Source organism: Ailuropoda melanoleuca, chromosome 14 (assembly GCF_002007445.2).
Source record: "Ailuropoda melanoleuca isolate Jingjing chromosome 14, ASM200744v2, whole genome shotgun sequence".
In the NCBI taxonomy this organism is placed as follows: domain Eukaryota; kingdom Metazoa; phylum Chordata; class Mammalia; order Carnivora; family Ursidae; genus Ailuropoda; species Ailuropoda melanoleuca.
This window is the reverse complement of record NC_048231.1, coordinates 98836287-98852601: the sequence shown is the minus strand read 5'-3', so window position 1 is coordinate 98852601 and position 16315 is coordinate 98836287. Positions and strand designations below refer to the sequence as shown.

General features: G+C 36.5%; 1 protein-coding gene across 1 annotated transcript in view; it reads left to right on the top strand.

Moving 5' to 3' along the window:
- RTTN (rotatin) overlaps positions 1-16315 on the top strand; it is a 145905-nt gene that overhangs the window by 10290 nt on the left and 119300 nt on the right. Inside the window, exons 8-11 of the mRNA XM_034642215.1 lie at positions 945-1110; positions 3026-3207; positions 5778-5893; positions 15580-15750. Coding sequence (XP_034498106.1) covers positions 945-1110; positions 3026-3207; positions 5778-5893; positions 15580-15750 — 635 coding nt within the window. The remainder of the gene's footprint in view (positions 1-944; positions 1111-3025; positions 3208-5777; positions 5894-15579; positions 15751-16315) is intronic.

Below are 16315 nucleotides of genomic sequence, written 5' to 3'. Positions count from 1 at the left end.
AGTGCTTTCCTAGTGACTTTTTATGTGCAGACTGGCCATTTGTGTATCTTCTTTGGAAAAATGTCTTTTAAAGTCCTCTGCCCATTTTTATATATATATATTTTTAAGATTTTATTTATTTATTTTAGAGAGAGAGTGTGTGGGGGTTGGGGGGAAGGGAGGGGCAAGGGGAGAGAGAAAAATCTCAAGCCGACTCCCTGCTGAGCCGCAGCCTGAGGTGGGGCTCGATCTTGTGACCCTGAGATCATGACCTGAGCTGAAATCGAGAGTTGGAAGCTCAACTGACTGAGCCACCCAGATGCCCATGTTTTTTTTGTTTTTGTTTTTTGTTTTTTTCTTGTTGAGTTTTAGGAGTTCTTTATATACCCTGGTTATAAGTTCTCTTTAGATACATGATCTGCAGACATTTTTTTTTCAGTCTGTAGGTTGTCAGTTTCTTGATAATGTCCTTTGATGCACAAAAGTTTTTTTATTTCGATGAAGTCCAATTTATCTTTGTTTTCTTTGGTCCTGCTTTTGGTTTCATGCCTAAAAATGTATTGCACTATGAAGATTTACCTTTATATTTTCTGCTAAGAGCTTTATGGTTTTAACTCTCATATTCAGGTTTATTTTTTGAGTTCATTTTTATACGTGGTTTGGAGTAGGGTTTCTTACAGAATTTTGAGCAGGGCAGTATATGACCTGTTATTCTGCTTTGGCAGTCCCGAATGTTACAAGTCAATAATGCTGGCTAGAAGGCTGCATATAATCAGCTCAGTTAGTTATACATTTAAATGTGCTAAGTGAATACTTGCAGAAAAGATTGACTTTTACTTTTACCCCAGTAGCAGTGTTTCTACTATCTTAACTTTGTTAATGTTTTTTGGAAGAATGACATGTAAAAGCTATATAATCGTCATTTGTCGCTATTGAGGGATAATTTCATTCTTTTTTCCCCTCAGATACAGTTTCCCAAAATTCTTCTTTGTCTTATTGTCATGAAGTTAGAGTTATTCATCATTCCCAGAATCCTTCTCCAGGAAGCAGTAGCCCCCGGCCTTCTGTGGTTGGACGCACAGGCCAGCGACCCAGAGGAGATGGCCAGGATTGGGATGCCATGTCTTCCAGGTGACTGTTGAAAAGCCCATTTAACTTCTGTGTGTGTGTTTTAGTTTCAGAGGGAGATTAATATTTTTCTCTGTCTTCTCTTTCTGAACGTTACCACAAGTATTGGCCTTGTGTTGAATCAATGGTTTTTTGACCATGACCCACAGTAAGAAATAACATTACATTCAGCTTAATACTCCGTACACAGACATATGCTCTTACGTGCGTGTGTATGTATGTTTGCGTGTGTGTACGCCTGTGTGTGTGTCCCTGCCAAAACAAGATGTTCACAAAATAGTACTTTGATCCCATATGCTACGTAGTGAACTATATTTTCTGTTCTTTTGTATTTCATTAAAAAGAGAATGAAGATTCTGACCGCTTACATTGTTTTTATCAGCCACAAATGAAATGTGATCTAGTTTAAAAGCATAGCTTTAAATGACAGATACATTTTGATGATATTTTAAACCCATATTTGTAAGTCTAATCATAACGTATTTACTATTAAAGCGAATGATTAGAGAGTATAAAACAAAGATTCCTTTCAGATGCACAAATTATGGTATTTTACTTATTTGTGTAAATACAGATTTTTATATACCAATTTTGCTTAAGGGGATTGGCATGGTGTTTGTGTGTTACCTCATCCTTAGGCTTCAAGCATCTTCTAAACATGCTAGTTTCTTCTTTGGTGTCCTTTTAATAGATGCTCAGTGAGATGAACACTCGTTGGCTTGATTATTTACCATGACACTGCTGCTGCTACAAGCTGACACTGATTCATGCTGGCTGCATGCATGGTGTTATGCCAGGTGCTGTACAATCTTTATCTCCTTTGGTTGTCTTCCTGACAATCCTGTAATAGCATTGGTATCATCATCATCATCATTTCACAGACAAACCTGGTTTGGAGAGGCAATGAGCCTTATCCCAGTTTATACAGTTGGTAAAGAGGAGGGCTGGGGTTTGGACAGTATGATCTGAGAGCCTGTGCTTCTAATCCTTCTGTAGGAGCTGGTGTTGGTCAGACATGGTTTTTCTCTTTACTCTTATAAAGCCTTTCTACCTCATTCTCTAGCTCTGTCTAGTGTGCTGCATGGTTACATGTCTTCACTCCTTACTGAACACCTTCCTCATGGAGCCTTTTAGAGTTTCAGAGAAGCCCACCTTGTTTTAATATTTTGGGATGTTGAAATTGAAGAAATGACAAAACGTATGTTAAATTTTGGGAGTTTTACATGTTCGATAGCATTAGTGTGTCTGTGATTCAGCTTCAATTACGCATAACATTAAAAGTAAAAAATGTGAGGTCCTCTGTAAATGTGAGGTTCGGGCCTTTCTATAGCATTTTATCCCCACCCCATCACTTGACACCTAAGGTAAGAATTTTTTATGAAGAAAGCCAAGAAAGATGGGATGTTCCACTGTTTGGTATACTTTCAAAATCATGATGTGATGTTGAATGTACTAAATGAGGTAATTCATTTCTCCTCATGTTTTTCTGGCATTTTCTAGCATTTTTCAGTTGCTAACATTGGCTTACTTAGAACATTTGGTGAAAATCACAGAAAATCTAGGAAACCATATAAACGATTTAGTTTTGCCTCTATAAGTTGGTTACAGAAGGACTTTGCTATGAATTGGCTTGTTCTCTAGAAATGAATGGGTTATTAGTGCTGATGTTGACTGCTTATATAGGAATTTCAAGAACATCATTTTGAAAAGCAATGTATAAATGCATTTTTTGGTTTCATTTACAATTTTGAGTCATCTTTATGGAATTTAATTCTATAAACTTGTCAAGGTTTCTCAAATCTGACCAGGATTGTTGCATGAAGCAATGAGGCTTCTAATATGCCAGAGAGCAGAGAGGCAGTAAACCTATTTGTGGGCTGTTTCTCCGTTCAAGGATTATCCTTTGTTTGTTTTACAGTGGAAGTAGTAGCCATGCTCCTGTGAACTCTCGGGTATCTGTGCATTCACCTTTGGACGTGGTTCACATAGATCTGCCAGAGCTGGAGACTGAAGACACTCTGGAGCTACAGTTCCAGCAGCTCAGTCTTCCCCAGTTCTGTGTCTCTATTCTGGAATCAGCAGTTCCTCTCTTAAAAACAGGTTAGTCTTTGAAGTTATAGTTCTTTTTATATAATTTGTCTTTGTTTTGCCTGTTTTCAGGGACTTTTCTTTTTTCTTTTTTTCACTTATCTATGCTATGACATTTAGAATCTGTATTTACTTACCTTTTGGGATACAAATTCTTGTTCTTTTTTTTTTTTTTTTTTTAAGATGTTATTTATTTATTTGAGAGAGAGGGAGAGCGAGCGTACACGAGCTCGGGGAGGGGCAGAGGGAGAAGCACACTCACTTGCTGAGCAGGGAGCCCAGTGCGTGGGGCTTGATCCCAGGATCCTGGGAACATGACCTGAGCCGAAGGCAGATGCTTAACCTACTGAGCCACCCAGGCACCCCTGGGATACAAACTCTTAAACACTTAATAAAGTCTTATTATCTTCTAGGTAAGCATGGATGCCGTGAGCATTATTTGGATAGAGTATCCCCTTCCATTCATGATTTTTCATTGCACAGGATTCCTCTTCTGTAGGCTAAACGTAAGCACTGGAGAAACACTGCAGCCGGAGTAAGTTAGAGAAGGTGGGCCGGCATGAATAGACCAGGATAAAAAAATCTTTGCCTTTTGCCCTTTGGAAACTTTTTGAGTTGCTCTCAGTTGTTCGGTCTTCCCACTCAGTTCGTAGTTAAGCTATGAAACATGTGGAAAACAAATAAACCCCAAACTGGATTCTTACCTTTGCAGTAATTTCTTTTTCTAAAAAAAGAAACCCCAAACTCAAAAAAAACCCTCCCAACATTCTGGAGTTGCTTTTTCTCTCAAATGTGCTGGGTAAATCTGCAAAGATGTACTTAAGTATACATTGTAATGTAGTTGTGATTTTAGTAAAGCATGTTAGGAACAATAATATGGCCAGTGTCCAACAGAGTCTAGGATCAGAACAGCAGTTCCCACTGGCTTTGTGTGTGTGATTTCATGCATTCCTCACACCAGCCCATTTTATCTTTCCATAAGCAGTAGTTGCTACTTTCATCCGCATTTTACAAATGAGAAAACTGAGGTTTTGAATGGTTTAGAAGCTTATCCAAAGTCAAACAGCTAGAACAGAGGCTTGAACCAAGGTTCTTGTCAAGATATAAATACAAGATAAGCAAGATATGTGTTTTATGGCTTATACTGGCTCAATAAAAAAGCTGTCCTATCTGAATGGTTCTTCAAGTGCTGTGTCTTATTTTCGCCTGCTAGGAGGTGGTGGGGAGGGAAGCAGGATGGAGGTCTATATTTGGGAAGCATTAAAAATGTTTTATCCTGAGGAGAACCAAATAACCCTAACTTATCACTGACTGAGTAACTCTGCTTCCAGCAGCTAGAAGCACACATTAGTTCATGTACTAGTAATGTGAAATGAAGGCTGAACTTTGGCATCATAAAGTATACATGTTTGTCTGCATGGTATACTGAGAACAGTTTCAGATTTAATGATTTCTCATTTAACCTTTTCTTAATTTGCTGTAAAAAGTCAGATTGATAATTATGAAGCTATATCTTGGTACATAAAATTTTCTAAACGTTCTCTTGCCCTTTTGTGATAAATTATTGCATAATTTGTAATTGTTCAATATCATAAGAGATTTCTAAGAGAACTTGCTCCAGCTGTTCTAATGGAATAATTAATCTAGACCCTTATGATTTGGTAGTTTGCTTTACTTTTATTTATTGGAAATTGACCTTTGGCATATGGGACAGGGAGTCTAGATTGAATGTTCACCTTATGGATAGTAGAGTTCCTTTGTTATTCTGTCTCTGTGGAGAAAAGAGATGGCTTTGGTGGGTGTGGTGAAGCAGTTTCTTCTGGAATTTTTTTTTTTTTTTTAAAGATTATTTATTTTAGAGAGAGAGAGAGAGCAGGCGAGTGGCAGGGCCAGCGGGGGCGGTGGGGGGGAGAGAAAGAGAGAGAGGGAGAATCCTCAAGCATACTCCCTAATCCGAAATCAAGAAGTCAGATACTCCACTGACTGAGTCACCCAGGCACCCCTCTTTTGGAATTTTTATAGAGTTTTAAGTCTAGAGGCTTGAGAACCTGTTTCAGATGGATTTTCTTGAAGTTTCTTCAGCAGACGCCTCCATGCACATTTATTCCTTTAGTTGGTCCAGTGCAAGCTCAGCTTCCCAGGCTGCTCAGGTGTGTGGTGTAATTCTTACTTCTGACAAGGTTCAAGCCTTCTAGCACTAAATAGGAAATTAATGGAATGCATTTTCTAAACCTAACGTGGTGCTTTGTCACATATTACATGTAACACAGAAGGTCTCTGAATTAGAAAAATTTTAATCTACCTCACAGCATTTTTAGATTTTGCTACTTTCTTCTTGAATATCTTTCTCACTTATGAGCACATTGGATTTGTTGTGGTTAAATAGTATTGGAACAGAAGTATTAATGGTGGTTGTAGATTGTGACTTCCCTATTCATCTCTTTCAATGATTCTAAAGACATCAAAAAAATAAAAAGAAATAGGAGTTTGGGGGCATGACTAAGAAGAGGATTGAGCAGTATGATATCTAGCTGTTAATTTGAAAGTTAACTTTTTTCCTTCTCTCCTGTTTATGTTCCTAGGTAGTAGACAAATGATAATAAGAGTTCTGGAATTGCTTGCAGAGGATATGATACTTATTGGTGAAGCAATTTCAGAAGATATCTGGGATGATAGCAGCCTTTTTGCTATAGATATGGTGAGAATCAGTGTTTTCCTTGGGATATGATAAATAGTATTTATTTATTTATTTTATGATAAATAGTATTTATTTATTTATTTTATTTTGATCCTTTTAAAGCTGGTTTCATTGTCTCATTAGTCTTTAATAGCTTTCTTTCTAACCACTATGTTCCAGGCTTATTTGTGTATTCTGGAACAGGCCATTTCTCTAGAAATTCTAGTTACTAAAATTAATTAATTAATTAGTTAATTAATTTTAATTAATTTATGATTCTGGTTACTTGGAATATATATTGGGACTAAAAACAGTCCAATGGGGTCCTTATAGCTACTGTCATATCATTTTTTTCCTTTAGTAATTGAACTAGGAAATATGTATCTAGAAAAAATGACTTCAGATTGCTATTTTTCGCATTTTAAGCTTGTATTTCCTTTCTCATATTTGTACTGTTGCTCAAAAAAGTCTTAGTTTTTAGCAATATCGACATAATTGCTTATTAGCTTTAACTTCTGCATATACTAAGTAATTTCGGAGTAGTAGTGTTAGTATCACTGTGGTTAATAGCTGATCAAGTTCAAGATTCCTTGGCAGTTCTTTTTGACTCAGACTAAATCTCACTAAGAATAGACAATCAGGGGGCACCTGGGTGGCTCAGTAGGTTGAGCGTCTGACTTTTGATTTCAGCTCAGGTGATGATCTCACAGTCATGAGATTGAGCCCCATGTTGGGCTCTTGCTGAGCAGAGTCTAATTGAGATTCTCTCTCTCCTTCTCCCTCTGTCCCTCCCCCTACTCAAGCTCTCTCTTGCAGTACTTTTTCTCTCTCTCTCAAATGAATAAATAAAATCTTTAAAAGAAAAAAAAATATACAGTCAAAAAACTGTGCCTCAAGGTCACTTGAAAGAATTCTTTTCTCCCTTACCAATTTATTATGCAGTTATATTTGTTTTAATTTGTTTTTACTTTTGGGAATTGTCTTATCCTCATAAACGTGTAATTCAGAGACATTCCCCTCTCATCCTGTTCTCTGGTTTTCCATTTTTATTTTAGTTTTTGCAAATATAAGCAAGTAAGCATGTAGATTCTCATTGCTCTTCCCACATCTTACATAAGAGATAGTATGTCACATGTGGTTTTTATACCTTTTTTTTATAATTTAAAAATATATCCCTTGTGCACAGAATAATAGGTATGGAGATTTTTTCATGTCCATATGTGGAGGTGTTCATCATTCTGTTTTATAGGCTACAAGTGTCTCAGTGTGTGTTCGCCCAGTCTCCTATTGTTGGACATAATTGCTAATATAAATTATGTGATATGAATAACATGTATATGTCATTTCATACATGTACAAGTGTGTTTCTGGGGTAGATTTCTTTAAGTAGAATTGCTGTATCAAAAAGCTTGTTAGAGGAACGCCTGGGTGGCTCAGTTGTTAAGCGTCTGCCTTCGGCTCAGGGCATGATCCCAGCTTTCTGGGATCGAGCCCCGCATCAGGCTCCCTACTCCACTGGGAGCCTACTTCTTCCTCTCCCACTCCCCCTGCTTGTGTTCCCTCTCTCGCTGGCTGTCTCTCTCTCTCTCTGTCAAATAAATAAATAAAATCTTTAAAACAAACAAACAAACACAAAAAAACCCAAAAAGCTTGTTAGAGGGAGGGTGAATATGGAGACGGGCAAAATGGATGAAGGGGAATGAGAGGTGTAGGCTTCTGGTTATGGAATGTCTGAGTCATGGGGATGAAGGGTACAGCAGTACAGCATAGAGAATATAATCAATGATATTGTAATAGCATCATATGGTGACAGATGGCAGCTACACTTGTGAGCATAGCATAAAGTATAGCTTGTGGAATCACTGTATTGTACACCTGAAACTAAATGTAACGTTGTGTGTCAACTATACTAAATTGAAAAAGTAAATGTATTTTAAATCAAAGATATTGTTGCATTCTCCTGTGTAGCTATACCATTTCATTCACTCACCAGCAGTTTATTAGAATGTGTTTTCTCCTACACACTCAGCGGTATGGTTTATAGTCAAACCTCAGATTTTCGCCATTCCGATAACTGAGATATGGTATGTCAGTGTAGTATTCATTTGTTCTTCTCTGTGAGTAAACCTGAGCATTTTTTTTGTAACTTTAAGGGTCATTTTCATTTCTTTTTCTATAAGCAGTCCAGGCATTTATCCGTTCATCATCCATTTATTTCTTGGGTCATTGCTCTTTTGTTCTTTTAACTGATTTCTACGAGCTTTTATATATTAAGGACATTGACTTTCCAAGACAAGTTGCAATTTTAGTCCCTCAGGGTTTTTTTTGTTTTTTTGTTTTTTTTTTGTTTTTACTTTCCTGATGATGCTTTTGACTATGCAAAATCTTTTATTCATTTGTTTTTTAAAAAAGATTTATTTGAGAGAGAGAGTGTGAGCACAGATGGGAGGGACAGAGGGAGAGGGAGAGAGAGAATCTTCAGCACACTCCCCAGTGAGTGAGGATCCTAGTGTGGGGCTCCATCCCACAGCCCTGAGATCATGACCTGAGCCGAAATCAAGAGTTGGACGCTTAACCGACTGAGCCACAGGCACCCCTTCATTTGTTTATTTTTGTATAGCTGGCTTTAACAATTTCTTTTTAAAAAATTGGTTCTGGATTTTGAATCATAGAAAGATTTTCTTTATACCTTGGGAAAACGTGCTCTATCTTTCCCTTTCTTGAAGTCTACATTTTTGTCTCTCAAGAGTATCTTTCTCATATAGATTTTGCACATTTCTTATTGTTTATTCATATATATGTGTGTGAACATATATTTGTGGGGGTGTTTAACAGCTTTATTGAAGTGTAATTGACATATAAGTTGCACATGTTTTAAAAAGTTTTTTGATACATTTTGACATATGGATATGCATGGTATAGATTAGTTTGCATTTTCTCGAATTTTGGATGTATGAACTCATACGCTTTTTTGTCTGCCATCTTTCAGTAGGATTACTCTGAGATATTGCCATGTTGATGTGTGTATCAGTAGTTCATTTTATTACTAGATGCCATTTTTTTTTTAAGATTTTATTTATTTATTTGACAGAGAGAGACAACAAGAGAGGGAACACAAGCAAGGGGAGTGTGAAAGGGAGAAGCAGGCTTCCCACTGAGCAGGGAGCCCGATGTAGGGCTTTATCCCAGGACCCTGGGATAATGACCTGAGCCGAAGGCAGACACCTAACGGCTGAGCCACCCAGGCGCCCCTAGATGCCGTGTTCTTTGCTATTTGTATTTCAGTAGGGAAGATAATTTTGGAGAGTATGGCTTTATTTATTTTTTTGAAGAAAGTGTTTTGATAAGTAATATTTCACATGAGTGATCAACATGTATGTGTACAGGAACCTCAGGAATGTTAGATTACAACATATTATTTTCTTAATATTTTCTTAAATGTGTAAACTAGTGGTATGTCTCCATTTAATTGGAAACTGTATTCTTTTTTACATTTCAATATATCATAAATCATTTGTCATTTTATACTTTCTGTTTTAAAATTATCATGTGATTTCTTTGAAGCATGGACATTCTATCTTTTCTATTAATGTAAACTGGTAACTTATGTCTTTCTTTTTTTGTTTATGCTTGCCTTGTTAGAGAAGCAAAAGCAAAATTTATTAGTCACAAAAATATATATTGATTCCCATAGTTGCCAGTTCTTTTTCCTCTGTTATTTTGATCTAGGTCTGCCTTTGTTTTATTAAACTTTGTTACGGACTGCCCGATCCTCGTGAATAGAGGTTAGAACCTAAAAAACAAACAAAATACTTATGTTTGCTTAATACCGAAACCTGTGTGTGGAAAACCCAAACTTTAAGAGGCGCGCATGCACGCGTGTGCACACATGCACACACACCCCTATTGAAAAGAGAAACACGTATTTTACAATAGGGATAATGTATTGTTTCAAGTCCTTCAATTTCTTTATCCATAAAATAGGGATAATAGTTCTTAATCTTAGTTTTTCTTTAGTCCTTAAGGTTATCATACTATTTGGTAGTACTTTTAGAAGATTTTCACATATTGAAGGTTTTCAACAAGTGATTTTTTTCTTAGAAGTGTGAAGAATGTTTTATCGGTTGCTTCTTAAATTAACTTAAGATTTTCTTGGCCAGAACATTTATCTGTAAAAGTTAGTCATTCACTTTTAACTTTTGGCTGCTGATCTTTTATGATTCAATGAATTATTTTTACTTTAAAGGTTAAATCTGTTGTAGAAGTGCCAATTGGTATGATAGAAATGTTAAATAAAACAGTACTGCATAAAATTATATTTGATTTACTTTTACTTGTTTAAAAGAATGAATGCCTCCTCAGGAAAAAATCTCATTCCTTTGGGTATATATTAATAGAAGCAAATAATAGACTTTCTTAATGTCCCTACTTTTATCAAGTTTAAAAAGGAAGATAGAAACAGTATTTTTGTTGAGTCATTAAAGGAACGAAATAATGTGTTTCTACCAATTGAGAAAGTAGATACCTAAGGATACGTAATCAAATCTCCAGACTTCCCAATAGTGTTAATAGCAGTCATGTCTGGAGCTCCGTAGCTCGGTTTGTGTAAGCATTGTCAAAAGCACCCCCCCCAATCTCCTGCATTGAATGTTTTTATTTCCTTTGAAGTAAATAAAAGAAAAAAAATTTTTTTGTTGAACTTACATTTTGTTAAGATAAAAAATTTGCTAAGCACTTATAAAAGTTAGGTTGACCTTAAGTATGTCATTCCTTCTTTGCTTCCCTTTGAAATCAAGTCTGTTTTATCTTCATTTACATGGTAAGTTAGGTTCAAGGAGCGTGGATCTTTACCTCATGCCTGATAACCCCAGACCCCTGGGGGCCGTCTGCTGTTCATGTTTTGCCCTTCTTCTTTCTGTCGCTCCTGTCACTGCAGTGTCATGAAAAACAGTCTTTTCTCCTCCTTTATGACTCATTGCTTCCACATTCCCATCTGACCTGCTGTGAGTGGGTAACTTAGCTATTCAGGCATGTTGAAGAATTTCTGGTTGGAGTTCAAGTGGGGCTGAGAGCATTGTGAACGCATCTAGAGAGAAGGGCTTTGTACCCAGTAAGGGCTCAGTGAGGGTAAGTGAAGCCGACTGTGAATTTATAATTGGGTGAGTGGAATCTCTAATTAGCATAGGCCTCTCCTGCTGCTGCCACCAGGCCAGAGACAGTTATTTTAGTTCACCAAACATTTCTTGATTGCCCATTATATGCCAGGCACTGGGGGTGCAAGATGAATAAGAGGCAGTTCTTTTCGCTCTTGTGGAAGATAGATACTTCTGCTGTGACACCAGTAAAACAGAGGTAAGCATAGAGGAATAATAGTTTAAAAAGAGTTTAAGGATAGCACTTACTCTGTTGTAGTCCCTGTTTAAGCACTCTGTGTTTATGAAGTCACTTAATCATCATGACCCTATGAGGCAGATAACACATGCTATAGATGAGGAAATGGAGGCTCAGTTTCTTTTTCAAGGTCACTTAAGAGTCTAGGTTTTCAATCATGTTTTATTGCCAAGGATGCCTTGACAACACTCCCATCTTAGAATCTCGGGGTGGGGGGCACTTTTTGTAAATCATGACTGAGCTGAGTCATAAATTGTAAGTATGATTTGGCTAAGCGGTAAAGGTAGGGTTTTTATCTGGCAGAGGCTAAGAGAAGGACAGGGAGGAATGCATAGTGCTGACTGGTGGTGAAGGGGAGGGCTGGTGGGGGCATGCGAGCTATGCAGCGCAAAACTCAAGGTGGAAGATGTGGGAGAGACACTGGTGGGCCGTAGGGTGTGCTCCCTGGTTCTGAGTAGTTTGGCCTCCATTCTGAAGGCGGGATGGGCTTGCTCTTCCACAGGAGATGCCTGGCGAGGTTTGCACAGGCTGCGGCGGAAGGGAAGTGCGGAGTCTGAGGCTGGAAGCATGGTGGGGGGCAGAGCCCAATCCAGTTGCTCATTTCAGAGGCTTCACAGTCTTCACTACCTCTTTTGTAATGTGCAGATAGTAGAGAAATTGTGTTTGCACTGTAAATTCTGTTTTATTGAGAATATTTGGAATATTTTGGTAATCTGATTTAATGGCTATACCTTCTTTTGTAAAAGCTGTAAATATCCTCTGGAAACTGGCCTTTCTCACCCTCTCCATCAGCTACTTCACAGCATTTTGAACACTTCTAGCCCAAATAATTAAAACTGTAGACAAATTTCTGTTGTTTTTCAATCCTTTCTTAAAACATTAAAGCAAAGCAAACTTTTTTTTTCTTAGATTACAAGCCCGATTCTTCACAGTACTTTCTTTTTATACTATTTTGAGAAGCACTCAACGTATCATTGGAATTATTAAGGTTATTTGAAACAATTTCACAAATAAATAGACTTTTAGAAGAAACTCTACAATACTGAGATTTTATTTATATATTTATTTATTTATTTAAAGATTTTATTTATTTATTTGACAGAGAGACAGCCAGCGAGAGAGGGAACACAAGCAGGGGAAGTGGGAGAGGAAGAAGCAGGCTCCCAGTGAAGCAGGGAGCCTGATGGTGGGGCTCGATCCCAGGACCTTGGGATCACGCCCTGAGCTGAAGGCAGACGCTTAACGACTGTGCCACCCAGGCGCCCCAATACTGAGATTTTAAATTAATGTTCATTAATTTAAATCGTGTCAGAGTTAATGTTGAATAACAGATATGTTGTTTGTAGGTGTATAAAGTATTATTTTAATGGAGAGGGGCTGTGTGGAAGAATTTCATGTGAAAATAGTAAGATCGTCTCTGTGTTTCTAGTTTGTTTTCTTTAGACTGGTAGTTATTAATATAATGGCTTCTGGTTTAAATTTTATTAATTTTTAGTTTTATTTTCTTTGGATTAGAGAAGATACCTTTAAATGTATTTTGAAGTTTTCTTTTTGGTTAAGGAAATGGTTAGTTTTTGTCGGGGTTTCTTGGATACTTAAAGAGTTGTATTCTTTGAAATGTTCAAAGTTTATATCTACTTATTTATGAATTAAGTTAAAAATGACTGGGTTAAAACCTGTATGACCATCTTTGTTTCAATAACAGGTTTTGCTTGATATTGTATGTCAGTCAGACTACATAGACTCAATTCATATTGGGTCTTTACTCTTAATTATGCATTTCATCAAGAGAAAATGACCCCCTTTATCAAATTATTTTTTCCCTGAATTATTCATGATTCCTATTTCATAGATTTTTTTATTCATATTTCACTACACATTTAATTTTTAACCTTTTCTGCACAAAGTTAAAGGTATCTTTTTATATGTGTCAATTATTTTGTTTTTTTACTTTAATATGAAATCATATTTGACTTATAGGAAAATTTAAACTTTTTGTAGCACAGTTATGCTTGGTCTTCTCTCAAAAATTTTTGCTATTTCTTTTGTTTCCTTTTTATTTTTTTTTTTTAAAGATTTTTTTTTTTTTTTAATTTCTTTATTCAACAGAGATAGAGACAGCCAGCGAGGGAGGGAACACAAGCAGGGGGAGTGGGAGAGGAAGAAGCAGGCTCATATAGGAAGAGCCCGATGTGGGGCTCGATCCCATAACGCCGGGATCACGCCCTGAGCCGAAGGCAGACGCTTAACCGCTGTGCCACCCAGGCGCCCCTTGTTTCCTTTTTAAATATTTTTTAGTATTGAATATTTTGTCTTCTTTTTTACTTCTGTAATGATTTAGACAGTATCATAGTTTTAATTTTGTGTTTGTTTTAAAACTCAACACTATCAAATGATCCATGTAAATAACAAGAGTTTTTCTCATCTATGTAATTTGTGTGTGTGGTAAAATATACATAACATAAAATTTACTATTTTAACCCTTTTTGAGTATATAATTCAGTGTCATTAAGTACATTCACATTGTACAATCACACTGTTTATCTCCAAAACTTTTCCATCATCTCAAACTGAAACTCTGTACCTTAAACAGTAACTCTCCTTTCCCCTTTGCCCTAGCCCCTGGCAGCTACTATCCCACGTTTTTCTTTATGAAATTGACTGTTGTAGGTACCTCATGTAAGTGCAGTGAATCATACAATATCCGTCTTTCTGTATCTGGCTTATTTTACTTAGCATAATGTTTTCAAGGTTCATCCATGTTATGTCATATGTCAGAATTTCATTCCTTTTTAAGGCTGAATAATATTTCATTGTATACACATACAGCATGCCACATTTTGTTGATCTGTTCATCTCTTGATAGACACATTTCCACCTTTTGGCTACTGTGAATACTGTTTCTGTGAACAGTGATTTACAAGTATGTGTTTGAGTCCCTGCTTTCGATTCTCATAGGTATATTATCCAAAACTGAATTTCCTGGATCGTATAGTATTTTTATGTTTAATTTTTTGAGGAACTGCCATACTGTTTCCATAGTGACTTGACCATTTTACATATTTACCAGCAACACACAAAGGTTCCAGTTTCGCTGCATCTTTGCTAACACTTGTTGTTTTCCATTATTTTTGATAATAGCCATCCTAATGAATGTGAAGCCATATCTCATTGTGGCTTTTGATCCTTGATATAATTTTTTTTAGGCCTCATACCTTTTAGCTTTGCTTCCAATATATTTATCCTTGAATAAAAAAATTCTGGCATACATTTTTATCCTTAGTTTACAGGTTATTTCCTATTTTTATTTTCATATATTCTCAGTGGAAAGGTAAGATCTCCAGTGCTCGTTTGTTATACTATCTTACTGATGCTGTCCTTTTAGCGGCTTGTTGACGGGGGCATGTCGGCTTATGTAAGATGTATTTTGGTCTATATTGTTATGATTTGCAAGTTAGCCGACTATGTTGTAGCTTTCTCTCTGTATTTTATGTATGCCTTTCAATGTAAAGGATATAACTTCTAGTTAAGTACTAAGTTATCTATAAATTTATGTTGGCAGAACACTTGCCTTGAAACAAACCTTATTACCTGGAGAGTTCATACAATTTTATATTTAATTGTTTTTTAATGATCTGATTTTCCCTGTTTCATTTCCTTAGTAATATTAAGATCAGTTTGAGGGCAGGGATGTCTCTTGTACTAATGCATTTTCCCCCATTATACCTGCCACCGTGTTAAGCATATAGTAAGCCTAATAAATACTTGACGAGAGATTTGCATGCTGATTTTTGAATTTAGAATAATTAAGCACTAGAAACTAGGAGGAATTTATATTTCATTAAGCTTTTGTATTTTGTTTATTTTTATTCATTATTAGTTAGAAATACTGTTTGAAAAATCTTTAGGTGTGCTTCTTTTTCACTTTTACTGCTTTAAATTATTTCAGCAGGTATGGGTTATTTATTTTTTTTAAAGATTATATTTATTTATTTATTTGTCAGAGAGAGAGAGAAAGAGAGAGAGCACAGGCAGGGGGAGTGGTAGGCAGAGGGAAAAGCAGGCTCCCTGCTGAGCAAGGAGCCTGATGCGATGCTGGATCCTAGGACCCTGGGTTCATGACCTGAGCTAAAGGCAGATGCTTAACTGACTGAGCCACCCAGGCGTCCCAGTATAAGTTATTCTTATAGAGAAGAATAAATTTTTGTTTTGGTTTTTGTTCTTTAGTCATAATATTTTAAATTGTTCTCTGTGGAATTTTCCATACTGGTTCCCTAAAGTTAGTTTTATTCCTGTTCGTGTTTAAATGTCTGCAGAAGGAGAAATTGCTCATGGTGTTGGGGTCCCTGGGAGATACCATGTGCTACCATAAAAGCAGAGTGAGCTTGGACCAACCAGAGGTCGTGCTGGTACACCACCGAATGGCCTTTGTCAGTGTTTCTCTATTTGCAGTCCGAGTGCTACAGATGCTTCTCCCTGTTGAAAAGGTAAGGCAGGTAATGCTGCTTGTAGTTTACGGAATATTACAAGTAAGTGCTCTGTCGTGTATTTCTTCTGATCATTTCATGGTGTACAAAGATTATATTGTAAATGTAGTCATTGAGAAAGACTAACATTTCTGAACAGTTTTGACAAATCACTTGATAGAAAAAAACAGTAATTCTAAAAAAATTTTTTCTTTAGGTAACTTAAAATTGTAGTGTAACATGTTGAGAAAAGTACATAGTTCAATGCATTTTTACAAAGTGAATATATCTGTGTTTAAGAAGTGATACCACCCCAGAATATGAAATAGAATATTATCAGCATTTCAGAGGTCCCTTCCCACCCATTACCTCTCCTTCCTTCGTCCAAGCTAGACTCCTCCTTTCTGACTCCTGTTTTTCAACATTACATAAATGGAATTATAAGGTATGTACTTGCTCAAGTTTTTTTTTGAGGTTCATCGCTGTTGTTGCTATAGCAGTTGTCTGTTAAGTTTTTATTGCAAGATACGATTCCATTTTTTGACTGTATGTTAAAGATGATTTTTGTAGTTGTATATATTTCTTT